Source organism: Triturus cristatus, chromosome 2_2, assembly GCF_964204655.1.
Source record: "Triturus cristatus chromosome 2_2, aTriCri1.1, whole genome shotgun sequence".
Lineage (NCBI taxonomy): Eukaryota > Metazoa > Chordata > Amphibia > Caudata > Salamandridae > Triturus > Triturus cristatus.
This window is the reverse complement of record NC_140582.1, coordinates 753,409,728-753,429,833: the sequence shown is the minus strand read 5'-3', so window position 1 is coordinate 753,429,833 and position 20,106 is coordinate 753,409,728. Positions and strand designations below refer to the sequence as shown.

The 20,106-nt window shown below is 43.3% G+C and overlaps 1 protein-coding gene across 5 annotated transcripts in view; it reads right to left on the bottom strand.

The window, feature by feature from the left end:
• The window catches only part of MTUS1 (microtubule associated scaffold protein 1), a 1,021,263-nt gene that overhangs the window by 315,822 nt on the left and 685,335 nt on the right, over positions 1 to 20,106 (bottom strand). Inside the window, exon 1 of one of the 5 annotated variants that reach the window (XM_085642003.1) lies at positions 16,143 to 18,642. The exons of the other annotated variants lie outside the window; for them this stretch is intronic. Coding sequence (XP_085498129.1) covers positions 16,143 to 16,263 — 121 coding nt within the window. The 5' untranslated portion in view covers positions 16,264 to 18,642. Of the gene's footprint in view, positions 1 to 16,142; positions 18,643 to 20,106 lie in introns of those variants that run through there. 5 annotated transcript variants of the gene reach the window in all.

Below are 20,106 nucleotides of genomic sequence, written 5' to 3'. Positions count from 1 at the left end.
TTAAAAAGCAGTCACAGACATGGTGGTCTGCTGACCCCAGTGGGCCACCATCCCTGGAAGCGCTAGCCATTCCCAATGGGGTCGCAAATTGTGCTTGCCTCATGAATATTGATGAGGCATGCAATTTGAGACCCCATTGGGAATCGCAAACAATGTCTGAGACACTGTTGTACAGTTGCAAATTGCGAGTCGCAAAAGTGAATGGTCGTACATCTGGTCCCAAGGGCGAAGCAAGGGGTTCGAGTATTCGCAATGACTGCATCTGGCCTGCCTTGCCTGTGAGAATCAGACATACCACAATGTCGCCTTCAGCACTCTGCTGGGGCATCTAAAGCTCTACACCTGCTAGTAAACATTGTTCAAAGCAAGATGTCCGGAACTATGCCTCCACAGATGTATAATGCCCAAGTCTAGGCCCAGTCCGAGGCAGAGCACCAACCGTCCATCACTCTGAACTGGCTAGGTGTGTACAAGTAGGGCTCCGTCACGTGGTGGGAACAAATATGTGATGTTACAACGCATGCCATCACATTGCATGCCGTTGCAACGCCAACCTTTACCCTGACTTTGTCGGGGGAGTGCTGGAAGTTGGAATAGATTAATTTTCTATTCCAACTCCAGTTTGTGCAACAGTAGGGAAGGTGTTAGGAGTTAAATCCAACACCTTCTACCCACTGCTGCACACCTTTTTTGTTGCAACGGCATGCCATGTAATGGCATGCGTTGTAACGGTTGCGTAGTAAAGGCTGTTTCCCGGTGGGAACATGTCCCATAACAAGACAACACATTTGGTTACTGGATAATATGGAACTTTTCTCCCAGTTAACAGCAACTCAGCAGTCCACCTGCGACCAATAATTAATCTCTTCATTTATAACATGTTTAAAATTCCAAAAACCTGGGTTCAAACAGACACCTCTCTTATGCAGCACACTTTCAAGCATGTAAATGGGTCTTGGTAACCTGATGGGGCTGCCAGGGAGGCAGAATTAGTATTTTTATGTGACTTTACCCGTGCTGCCAGTGAAGCCTTCCAAGGGAGTCACATTTCAAAGCTAATTTTATCCTCCTGTAAACTCTCATTGGATCAAAACAAAAACTTCAGCAAAAACTTACTCCAAGTGTAAAGAAGAGGGGGGCACAAAAGTTTGCATGCTGAGACTTACAAACTTAAAAATACACTTGCGACATACATGTGCGCAAGAGTAGAGGGGCGGCTGTTTTGCTCTACTTGAACCATGCAGAAAAGTGTCGGAAAACTTCCACTGCACACACCCTTTCCAGCTGAATACAGGTGTTTATTCCCCAGTTATCGTAGCGCTACGAGACCAGATGAAGCCAATGGAGTGGATGAAGTAGGCTGACCGGGGAACTGCCGAGTAAATTTACTGGTTAAACCCAGTAGCGGCCCGTGGTGTGAGTGCTGCTGGGCGCTGACGTGGGGCGGGGGAGGGGCAGAGTGGGGGGGTAGTAAACTACGGATTATGGCTGATTAGAGGTAAGTAAACATATAAATAAATAAAACTAATTTCGATGCGCGCGCTGCATCGCCAAATGCGATGCAGCGCACACAACGAAATTTGTTTTATTTATTTATATGTTTACTTACCTCTAATCAGCCATAATCCGTAGTTTACTACCCCCCACCCTGCCCCTCCCCACGTCAGCGCCCAGCAGCACTCCCACCACGGGCCGCTACTGGTTAAACCCCTCTAATACTTTGCATCATCTATTTCACGATTTTACTACTTGTCTGAAATCCTCACCAAAACAAGAGAAACTTCTGGACTCAAGCGTGATTGCCCCACCTCCGTGGTCCTCTGCACTGGCAACCGGACAGTTCGGACATGCACGCGAGCGCAATACTGCTGGTTCAAGATTAAACAAATCAAGGGCATCAACCAATAGGAAAACCAACAGAACCCCTGTCTTTGGTACACTACTGGCCTACAGCGAAAAGGCTCCCTCTCCAAAGCTCAGAATGTCCCTTTGAAAAGCAATTGCGAATTCGTAAGGAGGCAGCTCAGCCTCAAAAAGGCATTCAAGTCTAGCAAAAGAGGCAGTTCCACACACTCAGTCACTGCCATCCTCACAGTAGACTCGTGGGAAGGCTTCATCCCCACATATCCACCCCTGGACTCATACCCTAATTACCTATCTTCAGTAATGATCTTTCTGGTGGACACTCCATCTAACTAAAGGAGAGCGTCTGAGGGTATTCATAAAGTGAGGAATCTGCAGTTAGAAGTATGCATAAGAATCACAAGATACTACATACTTACTGCCACATTGATGTATATCTTTTATGAGCTGCAAACAATGCTGTCAGATGAAAGAAATCTCCTGAAGGGGATTTCAAATAATGTTTTCATTAAACATTACATTCTCACTATGGTTGCAGGACTTGACATATTGTCGGGATCACCTCACGTGCTATGCTGAGGAATTGCCCACTACATCGAAGCCTCGTGATATTTGGGGTCCACTCACTGCTTATCTACTCACAGTATCTAATGTGTGATGACTGATTTTTTTTAATAACAATACTGTATTGTCTATCCTATCGTACAAGGCACTTTAGCATGCTGTCATGTCTGTGAATATTTATCGTGCCAAATTGTGTAATGTTATGTTCTGCCCAAAAATCTCTACATAATGTAATTACCCTGTCAAAGCTCTGATTTGAACGACTGTACTTTGTTCTTTTTTCTTTTGAAAATTCACAGATAGAATAAATAAATAAACAAACATTAAATTCTCAAAGGTATCACCTATAGGCCCTTTGAGTATTTAATGTTTAATTAAAAATACATTTACAATTCCTCTTGAGGAGATTTCTTTCACAGTACAGAACTGTTTGTAGATCATGCTGTAAACCCATGTTCTGAGGGACACAGGGTAACCCCATTATATTTAATGGTACATTGCTTTTATCTCAGCCACAGAATGGTTTAAGGCAAAAACTAGAAAGTGCTCCTTTCTCCAGAATAGTCAAGTTACATTTTTTTCACAAATCTCACTTTTCTGTCCATGTTTTAGCTACCATCGGTGACCAAAGGCAGACATTCCTGTGCTGGGTTAAAAACTTGGGCGACCAGGGCAGAGAGCCTGACTCTCGCACCATGGAGGGACCTTGTAAGACTACTGATGTTCAGGAATTTGGATGCACTTTTTTAGGCAAACTGAGGCAAGAATGCCCTTGTTATGGAGTAAATATGCGAGTTAAACCAATTATTTCAAAAGAAAAACTGCCCTTGGTGATAAAAAGCCACCACGAAGTATCTGATGCCAACTTTATCCCTCTTTAGAAAGAATATACACGGTTAGCAAGTAGAGGGACATAAAGCTTTAGAAACTTTGTAAACTATGCTATATGCATATATTTTAATTTTCTTTATAAGGCCAACTTAGTAAATAACTACCCTTTTTTCAGAACGCATTTAACACATCGTCCTTCACAGATATACATCTAACCGTGACCTTGTTATAAGATCTCAAAGTAATCTGGAGCCAAGAGCGTTCAAAACCATAAAATATATTAGAATGGGGCTATGAAATCAGATGATTCGCAAATTACGTACTGGTTTTCCCCACACTTTAGTGTCTTATATGATTTTTATAATTAGTAACTTTCACTAGTTTTAGCTACGCACTTAAACATACCGAACAGACAGAGGAGTCTGTACCAAAGGTGAAATGGGCTGATTTGCAGTCTCGGTTAAACAGAATCGAACAACTGTTCGTGTATAGATATCCACAAAGTTGACACATCAGACCCACCTGGCAAGGGCTGCTCTGCTCCCTGTCCAGGTTTTGGTGCATTTCGAGTCCCACGTTGGAGTTTAAAAAACACTTTGCGCCCTATAAATGGAATGCAGTTCAGCAAACTGACCCCATTAGAAATCCTCCATCAGACCATCTTCAAACAATATATATGTCCTCCAAATCTGACCTCCATTGGAAATGGAAATGTCTGTGTCCCCTACTGTCAATAGAAATGAACCCCAGGTGCTCCGATCATCAGTGACGCCACGGCCGCTCCGAGTCTAGCAGGCTAAATTACAGGCGCCTCGAAGCCCGCAGAGGGTAGCGCTCTCTCACAAGGAGACACACTTAGGTTCATGAATGCTGCAGTCTAACTAGACAGAACCATTGACTCCCAAAGAGGTTTTGGGCCCTGGCCGAGATTATGGTATGCAGGTGCGTGGGTGTTCAATGCTTAATCCCATGTTTGGTGGTGGGGCGATGTGAAACTTAATGTCACCAACAAAGCTGGGAGATCCTCAAAAACTTTGCACTTCGTTAAGCAGTGGAATTTGTGATATTTTGCACCAGGTGCAACGATTCCCACTAAGTGATTTTCTGCAGGAGAATCTTCCGGCTTTAAGAAGATATTGAAACACTTTTAGAATCCTGTTTGAAACTTTACAACTAACTAGGCAAAGCTTCATATCTTCACTCACCCACAATATTTGAACCCAAGATAGTGGAGACTGAACTTTTTACACAACATTAACCTAACACTATCAACCCCCTTAGGGCAATCTACACAGCTCTAGAGCCCTCAGTGAAATAACAGCAGCACTTCGAGTGCTGTACACAATGTATGAAGCCATGGACGCCTAGGGTAGATTGTTAAGGGAGTGAGATAATGCCAGTCCTGTGAGACCGGAATGCACCAACAGCTAGGATGTGCACTTTCAGTGATCAATCCCAAGGTGAATCTTAAGTGCTGAAAGAGTGCATTAATGGCTACACCACATGTTGTACAGTCACGTACGCCTCAATGATGAAAGCACACAACAGAATGCAAGAGTTTCGCTGGGTGTGTGGAATTTGTGTTTTCACATTCTTTCTTAAATAAAGGAACATACGACAGTAAGTCTCTTGAAAGTCACTCAGCTACACATGTAAACCAGCAAAAAACACAGCCACTACCTTTACACCTCAGTAAATGAATCTTAAAAAACACCCATATGTGCTTCCATGGTTCCATCCATAAAGGCAACCCATGGAACCATTTACATCCGTTTATCATGTAGCTTGCACAACAAAGGCCAATTCATAAGAATATTTGCACACAAAAGTATACCACGAGGTGAATCGACATGTCTAAAACGTAACATCTGTGATGATGATGTATTTCAGAAAGCACTAGAGTCACTGGAAGATCGGTTTTGTCATAGGGGTTACTCCGAGGAGTTCTTAACGAAGGCTAAACGCAAAATCCTGAACGTTAAAATGAGACACTCTCCTACCAATCAGAAAATGTAAACCTAGTAACCATAAAAGCATCGCTTTTACCTCTGCAGACAATATACAAAATCTTCATAAACATTGTCATTTACTGAAATTGGATACCAGCCTAGTTAGTTTCTTATCTGATAAGACTCGTATGACACAGTAGGGGTCAAACTTTAGCAACATAGTATGCCATAGTTTCATGAATCCACGCTCACAGGTAAGTAGTCTGACATGGCTACCTGAAAACCCTAAGGGTTTCTACAAATGTGGGCATGGCAATGTATGTCAATATGCGGAGGACAAAACTAGGTGTTTTCAATACAACACCAATATGAAATCTAGTCTAAACATTTCATCAACTGCACCAGTAAACTGTTCTATGCGAGTGTCGCCAGATTTATATAGGAAACACTATCAGACCTTTAAAAGGCTAAACACAGCAACAAATTAGTGCCATCAAAAATGAGAACTGAAATTATCCTCTGGCAGTGCATTACAAAACTGATTACCCTCAGTATGAAACAATGAACCTAAGATTTCACGGTATCGTTGTCTTACAACCCAACCCAAGAGGTGTCTACAGAACATTAGCCTTCAGAAAACTGGAAATGAATTGGATCATTAGACTCGGAGCTGTAGACGAGGGGCTAAATACTGATATGGGGCTACATGTTTTTCTAACAGACTGAACTATACCCGATTGTTATTTAGTGTTATGCACAAGAGGCCAAAAAATTGATGAAATAAACATTGTTTTTCCATTTTAAACTAGCCTATGTGTTCCTACTGTTTCTACGTCTCACCTGTAAGACTTTTGAAACGATTTTTTATTTAGTTATCTGCTTCCATGTAGTTTCTAAAGTAAGTTATTATATATTTTCATCTCTTTCTTAACAAATTTCATTCCATTACTAACATGCCCTTTTCCTTACATGGCGTGATCTTTAACTTGACTAGGGCATACTTTCTCTACTATGGCTGCTGAATCCTTGCAAACTTTGCACACGTAATCGAGCTCCCGTTTTTAACACATATTGTAGACTCTAAATACTTTGCATGCACTATACCAGTCTTGTACTTTGCAACATGCTGACACTTGTTTACTATTTGCATTGATGAGGGATACGTGCCATCATTGCACATATACAGACTTATACCAAACTTTAAAATGGATATACAGGTTATTGTATTGTCTATTTCGTTCTTGTACAATGCCAATTAGACTTATTTTGGGTTTTTTGGAGTATGGCTTCTGATTAATTGACATACATCTGACAAATAGACAACTTTCCAACAAGGCTACTTTACTTCTGTTAACAGCACAGTAGGAGTCTTTTTTCGACTGCCATACCACATGCACTATTTAACTTTCGCCACCATTTTGCTTAGACTCCCTTAGACTGGTCATGAGAACACAAAGCGTGGGTCAGTGTAACTTTATAGTAGTTATTTAGCTACACTGTCTACACTAACATTGCAATGTAGTATACTTACATCATGTTTATTAATTTATTTCCAGAAGTTTGGGGCTTACTACGTCTCCATTAACAATAAATACTTTTCTTCATTTTAAACACGCCCTTCAACACTAAAGATGCAGCATTTGGATGTCCCTGCATATTACCTCTCTAATTAGGGCATGTCACCAACTATTACTGACTAAGTGCCCCATTTTCTCCAATAGTTTGTCATTGCATTTACTTTATTTCCACAATGGGTGGCTTAAGTGCCAATTGATATTGTAGGTCGTTTTTCAATTCACACGAGGGACGTGCAATTGATTTATTGTACAAAGTCTGTAAATTCCGGACCGTATCTTTGGATATTCCTTATGATTAATGCAAAATAATTAGTAACGTGAGACTTAATCATGTTTCTGATACCTATGTTGTTTAGATTACTTTTCTGCTTTCCAACATTCGGACTCTATTTCTTGCAGGGCTGTCTGCATTGCTTTGCTGCCTCACACGATTTTCTTGGAACTGACTAAGTGGCTGTATAAGGCTTTTTTCTTTTTTATTCAGTTTTTGAGCGTGTGGCTAACAGGTACACATGTTCCTGTACTTTACACGCTTTGGTGGACATTGCATGCATTTGGGCATTTCTCTGCATTCTATATGATGACGCAAGTTTTACAGGGAATCCTTTTGGGACTTACACGTGTCATTAGTGAGTCTTCCCACTTCTCTTAATATTTCTGTCAAAATTAGAGTTTGATATTGTGTAACAAATAAGGTTGTCATTTAGTTACTAATCCATGTATATTTGCAGCCTTGAAAAAGTCGCTGTTGTGACGAAGCACGTGCTGCTGCCTTGATCTAATAAGCGCAAATGGAATTTTTGACTCAATTAATGGACCATATTTGGAATAAATACCATTGATATGTTATCTACACAATCTAATCTCCTGGACTTTGTATTTTGGACTACAATAAGACTGCCTTGATATCACACTGTATGCTATTTATGTATCATAAACCGTAAGATTTATGATGTGGCACACACACACACACACACACACACACACGTGAGAGCAGAGTAGTGGATACCATGCGAGTACCACCACCAGACCTTATAACTACATGCTTTACGGAGGTGCAATTGCTATGCTGCAGCTACTCACTTGTTTTTGTGATTTGCACACATATGTTCATCTTACATGGGCAAACAGAATGATTTACAACTTCAAACATATGTTTGGAAATACCAGAATGTACATAAATAGGTGTATTTGTTCGTAATATCGTGACACTAGCGAACATTAAAGTCTGCTCCCAGGGATATGGAGAGGGCATTTCAGAACGATAACGTCTTGTGAAGTTGGTCAACACTCAAACGTGAGAGTTTGCGGGTTTTCACAGCCATAAGCAAGCACATTTGCACCATTGCCACAATCAGAGGTAATACTTCTGAGAAGGGCAGGTGTACATCTTAAACAAGTGTGGAAAGGGGAGGAGGGGGGTAGTCAACCCCCCCACAATTATTGGTGGTGCAGGGAGCGGTTTTGTTCAGAAATAGTTAGCAAGGACAATTGCACATGCACTATTTTCTTGTGTGCAGATTTACAATGGGATGATCACCAATAAAAAAACGGAATTCACCAAAGTAATAACCCTGAGGAACCTAACAGTCTCCACTTCCCATGAGTAGTACTGGAAACCTTTGTGAGCCCCGAAAACCCCCAAAGTAGCTGAGACTGGGCTGTAAAGAGGGGCCAGGCAGCAATTAAAAACGGACTTTGAAACGGCTGCCTGCTGGTCCCTACCTTCTTGTCATTAACTTTATCGGGAAATACTCATCGATTTCAACAAGGAAGGTAAAAACCCTTAAGAGGGTAACCTATGTCAGTGATGCAGTCTATGCGTACATGGTGTATGAAGGCGGCATTTACAGCTTTAGACATAGTGACACACCAAAGGAACCGAAAACGCAGGGTTTGCAGGAGGGGAGTGAGGGTGTGAGGTAGAGGGGAGGCAACACAAGGAAGTGCATGCAGAAAGAGTGAAAATACAGTGAAGAGGAAGATGGGTTGTTAGAGATTCAGTTGGATGATTTCAGAATGAAGATGGGTGAATGAGAGACTGCAGGGGAAAGAAGGTATGTGATTGAGACACTGTAAAGACGGTGACTCCTTTCACAGACCTTTGTGTCTTTTAATTCGCAGTGTGTCATCTTCAGAACTGAAAAATGTTAACACTAATTATTCACAACAAAATCACTGGTACTCATTTTTCTGGAACTCACAAAAGGTGATGAGAGGCTGGTTGCAATAAGTCTAACCACTGGCAATCCCTCGGGATAGCATCCCAACCCATCGTTCTTTTGCTCCCAAGGCCACCTCAGTTTGGACCCAGCCATTTGCAAAGCAGTCTTGACCCTGCTCCAAATGGCAGTTCAGGCTGGACTGTTCCAAGCCAGGTCTTCCCTGAACCGGAACACAAGCAACCAGTTTCGCCCTAGTTATGGGCACTGTGTCACTGGAACCAAGCTGCATACGGCTGATGAGCCCATAAGTAGGGCAAAACTGGTCCAAAGTTGCTTGTGTTATGGTTCAGAGAGAATGTGGTTTGGAAGTTTGGGCCGGACGGTTCCCATGAGGAGCAGGGTCAAGACTGATTTGCATATGCATGTATGTTTTGAAAAGTAAAATTTGAGGCCATGATCTGCACCAAGAAAAAAAAGATAGGCATCCCCATCACTGCAGTTCCCGCTGAGCCCCTTTATTTAAAAAAGGAAATAAAAAATAGTACGGAGTTTCATGCCCCAATCGGATCTCCATGGACTCTGTTAAGAAGGACTGTGGAAAGATATCCAGCCACTTTTCTTTTACTCTGAACCCTGCAAAGATCTGCAACACCATCTGACGCAAATGCACAGTAACCTTCGTCACAGAAGCAGCACCGTACTATTCTACAGCCTATTTATGAGATAAGCTCTCAGTCCATCACCAAATGGATGAGCCCTTCACACGGTTAAACGTAAACAGACTAAATTGGGTCATCCTTTGAACAACATGCATCAAACCGGACATAACTAGAGACCAACTCTGCTAATCAAGAACCATGGTTAGCGTTCCTTCCATCGGGTAGGGCCATTCTTATAAGCGATTGTGCATAGACATGTAATCATAACCTATAGTGGGCTGGAACTGCAGCTGCTTATGAGGGGTTCCAGCTGTCAACACCACCACTTGACTTTCATCCTGCCCTATCTTCATAATATTGGAGACGATGGGAGCAGCAATAAACCAAATCTACATTGTTTTAACCCTCAAACAGATGCCTTCAGTCAGCACAGGGGTGGCCCACTGGGAGTGGGTAACGTGACGGGGCTTCTGTGAGTTGGTTGGTGCTGGGCGATGCCTTCTGCTGATAGCTTCAGGACAATAAGGCATACCTGCTAGGACGAGATGAACGGTAAACTGCTTGGGTGACTAACGCAGTTTCCTACTCTCGAACTGTCGGCTGCTCCATCTGTCGCCTCGTTACTATTCTGATGTGCTGTATCTGACATGGGGAGGGACTTCCGCTATGCTGATAAAAGCAAAGTACACATGCTCTGTACCCATCTGGAAGTGCTAGGCAGTTGCTTGGAAACTCATAACTACTTTCGTCAAGTAACCTATGCACCAGGATTAGCTGCCAGTTGCTGGGCAACAAGCATCTCTCCACCATGATGCTTAGAGAGCACCTGTTCCATGCGTCACCTTGATATCCTCCAGTTGATGTACTGAAGGCACACTGCAGTGCACGAGAAAGATGTGTCTGTTTGGTCAGTTTTAAAGGGTTGATTTCATCTGACTTCTTAGTGGTGTCTAAAAGGATGATCAAGAGGATGATGCATGTCTGATGTGCAAACAATCACACTTTATAACTGTACTCTTAAAGGGCAATTTTAAGATAAGCCCATCCGAATGTTTTGTACGAATGTATCCCAGATTTGCTCATGCTTTTCTAGTTTTCCCATGATCCTTCTCGAGGCTGCAAGGTGTTCTGTGCAAGACCCTGCTTCTTTAGTTTGGACTAATTTGGTTGTTCCTACTCTTTATGCATGCAGTCTGTACCCTGCCGCCATCCATTTTCTCCCATTCTGAGTGGTGCAGATGCTTAAACACCTGGTAGTGTGTGACACATGGCACCTATGATGGCATCTATGGAGGCCAAAGAGGGGGGCGGGCGGCCTGTCGATACATGTATTAGAATTAAGAGGCTAGACTTTCTCCAAGCACCTTTCATCATGTACCGCTGCCGAGAAACAGGTAAAATTGGACAAGCATCACGAGTTCATGGTCTTGAAACTTTTTGATGCACGAGCGGTTTCTAGCATAATGGCGCACATTTCTTTTGCAAGGCAACAGCAATAGATATTTATGTTACTACATACAAAATTTAAAATCTTACCAATGTTTTACTCATCAAAAGACAAGCTGACGAGGGTCATATCAACAATACTTCAGTGCAGGTGTGAACTTGCAAAATCATGCCGCTTCTCTTGAACAATAATTTGTGTAATGAAAGGTTAATCATGTAGCCTGCACAGCAACAATGAAAGGTTACTGGACCTGTGTAATCAATGCCTCAATTTTCTTCATCACTGTGTCCTCAAGTTAAACTCACAGTCATTCAATGAAGCTATTCGGGTTGATAGCCACCCCAAGTCCCTACTTTGCTTGGGGTGAAATGCTTCTCCAAGCGTGATCTTTTTTCAGTTGATGGAGGGTTCTCATCACCTAATCGCCTCCTTCACACCAGAAGGGCTGCTAGTAGGAAAGGTCTCTGCTGCCTCCAAGTTGCGGACAATCATGCGGTTAAAGATGCGTAAACAAGCCACTGCACCCTACTATGAGGTTTTGATTTATTTTTTTAAAGAAAAAGGGAGATCACAATATCACACTGAATCAGATGTAAACTTCTTTGGCAAGGCATTCTTGAAAGGCAGAGGGCTATGATTTAGGGCAGGCTTCACCAACGAGTAGCTCACCAGCTAGTTGGAAGCATCTCTCCAGTGTGGAGAACAGCCTACTAAAATAGAAGCTTTTGCTTGGTTGAGTATACATAAACTAAATAGAGAATGCATATTTTCATAACCTGATATTTAGACAAAATATTCCAAAATATATTTCAAGTCGATATTTGAGTGATAGTGTGGCATTGGAGAGTTTTTTTTTTTTACAAATGTTATTACCTTGGTGCCAGAGCCATTGCAGCTAAGGTTGTTACGTATTACCCATCTAGAGACATTCTAGATTAACAAAGACATTCTTACTTTACTGCTGGAAACCATGCCTGATGCACTGAGGTGATCGTTGGTAGTAATCTTGCACATGGTGGCCACTAATGTCATCTCGTCTGATGTGGTCGCTATCATATTAGTAGCTCTCAATGCGTTTCATGGAACATAAGTAGCTCTTATTACAGAAAAGATAGGAGACTCCTGTTTTAGGGTATTCCAGGTGGATTAACTGCTGCCGTCAATAAGCAGCTTAGAAAGTATTCACTGGGGGGCTAGTTACCTGCCTGCCCCATGGAGCTGTTGGTACATGATGAGGGAGGAGAGCGATAGTCTGCAGCAGAGTATGAACCCCACCATGATGCAATGAAGAGGGGCCTCTAAGGAAGACCAGCAAGGTAGAGGAAAATGAACACCATGCCCCAGGCTTGAGACCACCTAACCGTAAACACGGCCGACTATTGAGATGAATTACCAAAGTGCTTTGGTGATTCCTCATGTGGACCATGAGAGTAATGGAGACTCAGCTGTTTATGAAAGGGATTAATTATAATTACAATTGGCGATTAATATTTTGGAGGAAAATCCTGCTGTTAGCAATGTAACTGCTGATGCTCAGATAACTCTTGATGGAGCAAGAATTTGTGCTAGGGAGCATGTCAGATGGCACAATGACAATTAGTGAGAATAATTCTTACCAATGAAACGTGTCTCCTGCTGGGAATAATGGCTGCTGCTAGTCATAATTCGATCAAGGGACAACGATTGATAAGTAGGGCAATGTCTGCTGGTGACAATGCAGCTCCATGTGTAGAAGTAAATCTTTGTTGGAACTGGGCTATTGTGGAGGCAATTCCGGGAGTTTGCAGGGATTTCTGCTTTGGGAAGTCTTGCAAGCGCCATAATTACTGGGATGGCAACCAATACTAGAAGCACTCATTTCTGGCATTCATCCAATTACTTTTGGTTAAAGATTCACAGAGAGAACCAAATAGGATTCTTGAATGTACATTTTCTGTCAGGACAGTATATTTTGTAACGCTGGGATAATTCATTCTGGGGCAATTATAGGCTAGTGAATTAACTGCTGGAGAATGGATAATTTGTAGGCGAAAGTGGCGATGTCGAAAAATTGGGCTAAGTTAGAGGCATTACATTAAAAGACATTTGGTAATGTTACAACAGGTTTATGGCTATTTCTAGACCTTTACATCACAGAATATTATACAGCCCAATGCACTTCACTCTGCTGACAAGGTCTCATCGCAATGTGACATACAAATAAAGTGGAAAATCACACAACCTTAAAAATGCCAGCTCTACCCAGGACACTGACCCCTCTGAAGACGGCCAGCGGAGAACCTAAAACTAGTTACATGTTGGCTCCAGGCCCAAGGCCCTTCAAAGAAAGAAGCTAAAGGCCCACTACTGCGGACACATGCACTTTGCAAAATTAAAAACATAAGAAAACCAGAGACTTTGCATAAGTCATCAAAGAACATTTTCTTGTTGGTTGTGGGCGTCATCTTGCACTGACTTGGATTCAGATTGTCCATGATTTGCATTCCCAACACTTTGCACACCGTCATCCTGATTCAAGAAAGTAGTGAAAAGGTAAAATGGAAGTACTTTGCAAAATATCAATAACTTACCTCCCATTAGGCATTCGGTCACCTATTACGCGTCAAGGTTATTTTTTATTCACATACTGTTCCAGGTCTCTATTCTGTAGTTACGTATAAATGTTTACTTCCTCCCACAAGCCCCCCCCCACCCGAGTCCGCAAGTTTCTCATGTCTTAGAAGTAGGATAATCAAATTCATATTTACAATAACCATCACCATATAGAAACATCAGCTCACAAACTATCTTGTATGCATAAAACATTTCAAATTCATAGACACCCACACTTCAGGTCTTTATGCCTTGTGCCTCTAAATAGCAAGAAAGTCTCCCTGACAAGAGCCCTGTTCCTATTTCAACAACTTCCAACCAGTATACTGCCCTCCATTCCTAGACTAGTAACACCGTCACCCAATACCTCTAACACCACACTTCATACAATACTCACACTGCTGATAGACAATGAGGCCTCTTCCTGCTCCAAACCTTAAAGATGTGTCTGTAGATAACCATGACAAGCAAACTCGCATTGAGTCTAGAAGTTCAAGACATTAATAAAACACTCATGACCGGTGTGGTGTACCAACTATCTGCTGCGACACATCTACGGTTCTCCTGTGCACATATAAAACTCGGTCGCTTCATATCAAGGAGACCAATTTTATACTTGTCAACATCATTCAGCAGCAGATGGCTCACAAGAGCTTTTGCATAAATGTCACCAAAGCCAAGCCCCATCTGATCAGCTCAGAGACTAGGATTCTTTTAAGTGGCGTCATCAAGTTCTACTAAATGCGAATAATGAATCCACATGTGAAGTCTCTTCTCTGGTACTTCCAAGCACATTGGTCTAGTATGGCATGATTACATTACTGAGTAAATTAAGGACCATCCGCCTCAACACCATGCCAAAACAGCACCTGCAGCTTTAGTCTGTTCCATGCCATTCAATGTTGATGAGCCTACAAGAAAACAAACCTCAAGCACTGTAAATGCAAATGCTGCATTTAAATCTGCTCCACACCAACTCTACTGGCTGATTCATCATGGTCCAAATACACAACACACGCATATGCACAGTGCAAAAATAGAAAACCTGGCTCATAAGCAAACAAATCTAGTCAATACATTGACACTGAACCGCAACCCTTCTCGGTGCATTTACAATTCCAAAGCACAAATCTGCCGCAAATCAGGGAGTGCAACAGACCTATTTCCATTCAAAACACATGAACGCTTTAACCATCTTCTCACAGGTAGTCAACCATCCATAACTGATCATTAACTTTCCTTATCAACTGAACCTCTTCGTACACACCATCCAATATAATAAGTGTGTAATATGCAGTGCTGCTGCCGCACTAGAGAAAGACAAATACAAGAAGCTGCCAATCTCTGATGCCACGGAGGGCGGGGATACGCACGGAATTGTATTTAGTACTAACAATACTAAACAAAATCTTCAATGTTTAAATCTCTTGTTAAAAAAAAAAAGAGCATTCATATTGGCCTCGATCAGGGTCCAATGTGGGTCCAAGGAAACATGCAGGCCAGATGTTTATTGACGTGGTATTATTCTACATGGAATTCATTTATATAGGCCTGTTCCGAGCAGAATTAATCTCTCCACAAAAGCAACAAGCTCACACTGAACAGTTTATTTATTTTAATACAAACTCAAAACCTCAACTCCATGCAATTATTCGAAAGCCAAGCTAAAGATTGTCTAAACGGGTACAGAGCAATTCTCTCAATCTAGTCAGACCAGACTGAGAGCGTCGCCTCGGGCGGTCTCGTCTTCCTGCCACGGTCAGACAGTCCATGTTACATCAGCAGAGAGAGGAAGTGATGCCGGCGGCGTCACGGGAGCAGAAATAGCGCTGCTCCAACGCCACCCTGGATGGATGCGGAGATCGGCATGCTTGCATACCACCCAGGCTCCAGGGCAATGCTTTACGGAACGCAATCAAAAGGGAAGCCTTACACATGATTCACAAATAAACACAATACTAACAGCCGACTGGAACCTGAACCGTGCTGGGCCAGCAGTCGAGGTGACAATGGGCACTTCAGTTAACAGAAATATGCATTGCGATGGGAATGTTCATCAAATATCAGGATACTGTGTCGCTACACTGGAGCCGTGGTGTGCAATAACAGATAACAGACATGCAAGATATGCCCAAATTTAGCCCGGGGGAGGAGGATGGGGCAGAACATGTTATTAAGCACCAGAGCACTGTGTTAAATGGCTCCCGTGAATCCCATTTGCAGATGTTTGATTATAACGCGCGCGTGTGCCAGCACAGCTTACATGCATGCACAAACCAACATGCAGCCCCGAACATGGGAAACACAGACGAACTGGCGCCACATACACACGGCTTCACCAGCACAGCATGCAAGCGGCGTATCCCCCCCATTGGACTAATACTGCAGCCTCCTCCTGACAGGTCCGCCTTTCACATCCATGCCCGGGCACAGAACGACACAAGATGTCTCCCGTGTTATTAAAAGCCTCGCTGAGGGGTATAAAAAGCACCGACCTGCCTGGAACACCACCGTGCTCTTCCTGTAGCCAGCCGGGAAGCGGAGGCGGCGCAGCAGCCCGTTGGCAGTCAGACGGATACGCATGTTGGATAAGGAGAAATTAGGGGACCATAACATGTCTCCGCAGCACCGGGGACGGGGTTCAAGCAGAAGACGGCCCCCGCAGCCCGTGGCAATGCATGATGTCCGCTCTCGGAGGGCCGCTGGGAAGGGATAAACGCCTCAGCGGCTGCGGCTCAGGGCAGCGCTCCCTGGCACGGACAGACTGACGGACGGACGGACGGACGGACGCAGGAAGGAGCCGCGGCCGGAGGAAGCAGGTCCGCGAGCCTGGCCCCGCCAGATGTTGCAGCAACAAAGCTGTGCGCTCAGATGAGGGCTCGGCGCTCAGTGATTCACCGCGGCGCCGCTTGCATCACGCTGAGCTCGCGCTCCGTGTGTCGTGTGGGATTCACAGGGGAGTCCGTGGGGGAGGAGGGGACGTGTTATTCCGCGCTGAATATATCTTCCAATGGCGACGCAAGAACACACACGCACTCAGAAAGCGAAGCCTCTGAAACACGGCTCCCGCCTACACTCCTAACGAGAATGAGCGCCCTTCGCCCCGCTCCATCTATTTGTATTTAATACTACATTCTACAGGAGACTTTCAACGATGGCCGGGGACGTTCGTTATAACCTCTGTCTTTTTATCTGAAATTTCATTTTAGTAAATACTTTACTGTTCAACAGCCAGACCTTCGTTACTGTAGATACACATCCTGCTCTCAGGTTTTCTTACCCATAAAACGAAAACCCTGTCCTGTAACGTCTCTGAAGCATCATTTTATATCAACGGTTTAGGACTAAAACCATCCTGGAAGGAGAAAAGCTTCTGCAAACGACGCCACTCTACACACCTCTGGTTGTAACGATATGCCCAACGTTATTAAAACGATATAACAAGGTGTTTAAGGTCCATGAATCTAGACACCGGCATCAGCAAGACGGCTACGGCAGACCACCAGCAGCAAAACAAGTGAAACGAGCTCCCGCCATTAGCCCGGCCGCAGAGACCGTCGCCAAGCATCCGCCTTGCCACAGTCAACAATAACACGGTACACCTGTGCCAGGTGACACCTGCAGGGAGACGCGGGCCCTCAAGGTGGGCAGCACTCAAGTGCCACTTATCACCGGCTGCTCCCCGCCTGCCGGGTACCTGCCGTGGGTCTCAAGCTGGGGCTGAATGGAGGTCCTTCCAAGACAACGCTACTAGCTGCAGAGCAACCAGCAATCGCTGCCTGCTTGAACTGGGCCTGGTGTACCCGCTCCATCCAGCGCGAGACAGAAGCGCTCCCAGATTTAGTTAACACGTGGCAGGCGCTCCCAGTATGAGTTGGAAGCAGGACTAATGTCCAGCCGCAGACGTAATGGTATAGGTGTGCTGGCGTGTTGTGTGTAGAAATCGAGGCCACTGCAGAAGCACTTTCAGAAAAAGCCTCTGTTCAACTTTATTTTTCTTCAAAAGGCACTTTTTGAATTTAATGGGGAGGGGTAAGACACCAACATATTGCACGTACAGCAAAGTCTTCAGTACTTAAAGTTCATATAAAACCTAGTTTTTTTTCTGGCAGCTGTAATGTTGGTTCACTTGAAAAATGACCCAGCTGGATTAAAGTATCGAATTAGGTCTGTTTGTAAGTGAGAATTTAAGATGAGATACGTGACGCATAGATGCAGTCATTGGTTTTTCTTGAGGAATCCCTGAATTTGCACTTGTGTCAATATGACTTATTGAAAAACGCCACATGTGTGAGGCATTATGCCACATTTCCTGTACTAGCGGAGACTCTCCACCATAGAGGAGCGCACGTGATGCATGGATGGCACAGCTACGCACCTCTCCCCAGACGTTGCTTCTACCTATGCAGTATGATTCCATCTCAAAAAATCATCGGGGGTAGAGGGTCAATAAAGTGATGTGACAGTTCACAGCTGTCAAGACGGTCTCCTAAAGGCTTTGCCTACACATCAACGAACTCTCACCTCGATACAGATATTGAAAACCACAGGATTTGACTTTTCTTCTTAGAGGCAGCTCAACTGATGTCAACCAGTGCCTTATCTTGGGGATCAGGCACTCACTCCAGCACAGGCCGAGCGAGGCAGGTCCAGTTGAAAGTGGGCAGTATGAAAGTAGGAGGGATGATGGGATGGAGAACTAATCACGGGGTTGAGAAGGCATGGAATTTAATTAGTGTGGCACTTGGGGAAGAATATATTATTTGGTTGAGTAATAGTTGTTAATAACAATACTGATAGAACAAAAGGTTTTATTTTCATTATGTGATTTGGGTTTAATTACCATAATATGTACAGTATGGATTACGTTATACATTATTCTATATGCTAAATGAAGGAAAATGGAGTAATGTTGACTTTTTGATATTTACAGTTACCCCCGAAGAAGGGCTTGTGTGGCCCGAAATGCATTGGGTTTAAATAAAGAACACTGCTTTGGATAAATCATGCGTTTCTTTTCGTGTTCTTGACAGAGGCCTGGATGGGCACATCTTGAGCATTTGAAGTTTTAAGTGAGCAAGACATGACACCCCACATGTGGATTAAATTACGGAAAACCATATTAAAAAAACGGAGTCAAATACTGAGTAAATAGAGAAAAATGGACGATGAAATTTGAGTATTATCGTGAGCCTACAATTGGGCTGTGCTACTGAGTTGGGGGTGAAATGTCGCTCCACACAGCATGTATGATCAGAACTCTACCAAGCAAGGACTCCAGGTGAGGTACTGACCCTATACCTCAGTTATTGAAGCCTAAAAGACACTGGTGCTGATAACATCACTCTCCATGAGATCAACAGGGAAGCAAGGACTAGGTACCAGACATGGAATAAAAGTTAAGGAAAGAAATGGCACTGATACTCAATGGCCTCTTTAGACATAACTTGCCCTGCAAGCAGCTCTTTAAGAACTGAACCGAACCAGATACTATCAGACCAGGCAGGTGAGGAGCACCCGAAGGGGTTTAAGATAGACATATTTAGGGCTGCTCGTCCAGTAAGCCTTGTAAGAACAACAGGAGCATAACCCATAGATCAGGTTGAGATCTGGGTAGGTATGCAAAAAGAAAACAATATCTCAACTGGTATCATTAAGGGAGTCAATTAAACAAGGATGTGCAATACATTACAAGGAAAGAGGAAGGGAGACTCTTGATACGTTTTTGAAATGTGCACATGGCATCCTATATTTAGAGTAACAAATGAAAACGGTACAGTTGTAACAGCGCTGTAGGCATAGAATGCCAAGGCAGCCCGAATTGGACTTGGAGCACAATTGTGCTCTTGACACAAATAAGTGGCGACGCAAGTGACAATGTGAAATCAGCGAAAAGGCGCATGGTGACAAAAATTTGAAATGTGTACAGGGAACTTTGTGGTTCAAAGGAACAATTTACAATTAAAAACGCTCAGTCATTACCTACTCAGTTGTAAATCGTTCCTTTGAACCACAAAGTTCACTGTACACATTTAAAATTTTTGTCACCGTGCGCCTTTTCACTGATTTCACATTGTCACTTGCGTCGCCACTTATTTGTGTCACGAGCACAATTGTGCACCAAGTCCAATTCGGGCTGCCTTGGCATTCTATGCCTACAGCGCTGTTACAACTGTACCGTTTTCATTTGTTACTTTAAATATATGATGCCATGTGCACATTTCAAAAACGTATCAAGAGTCTCCCTTCCTCCTTCCTTGTAGCGTCCAGTGAGCCGGCATACTACAATGACTGGAATACCAATAACAATAGTTGTTAATAACAATACTGATAGAACAAAAGGTTTTATTTTCATTATGTGATTTGGGTTTAATTACCATAATATGTACAGTATGGATTACGTTATACATTATTCTATATGCTAAATGAAGGAAAATGGAGTAATGTTGACTTTTTGAT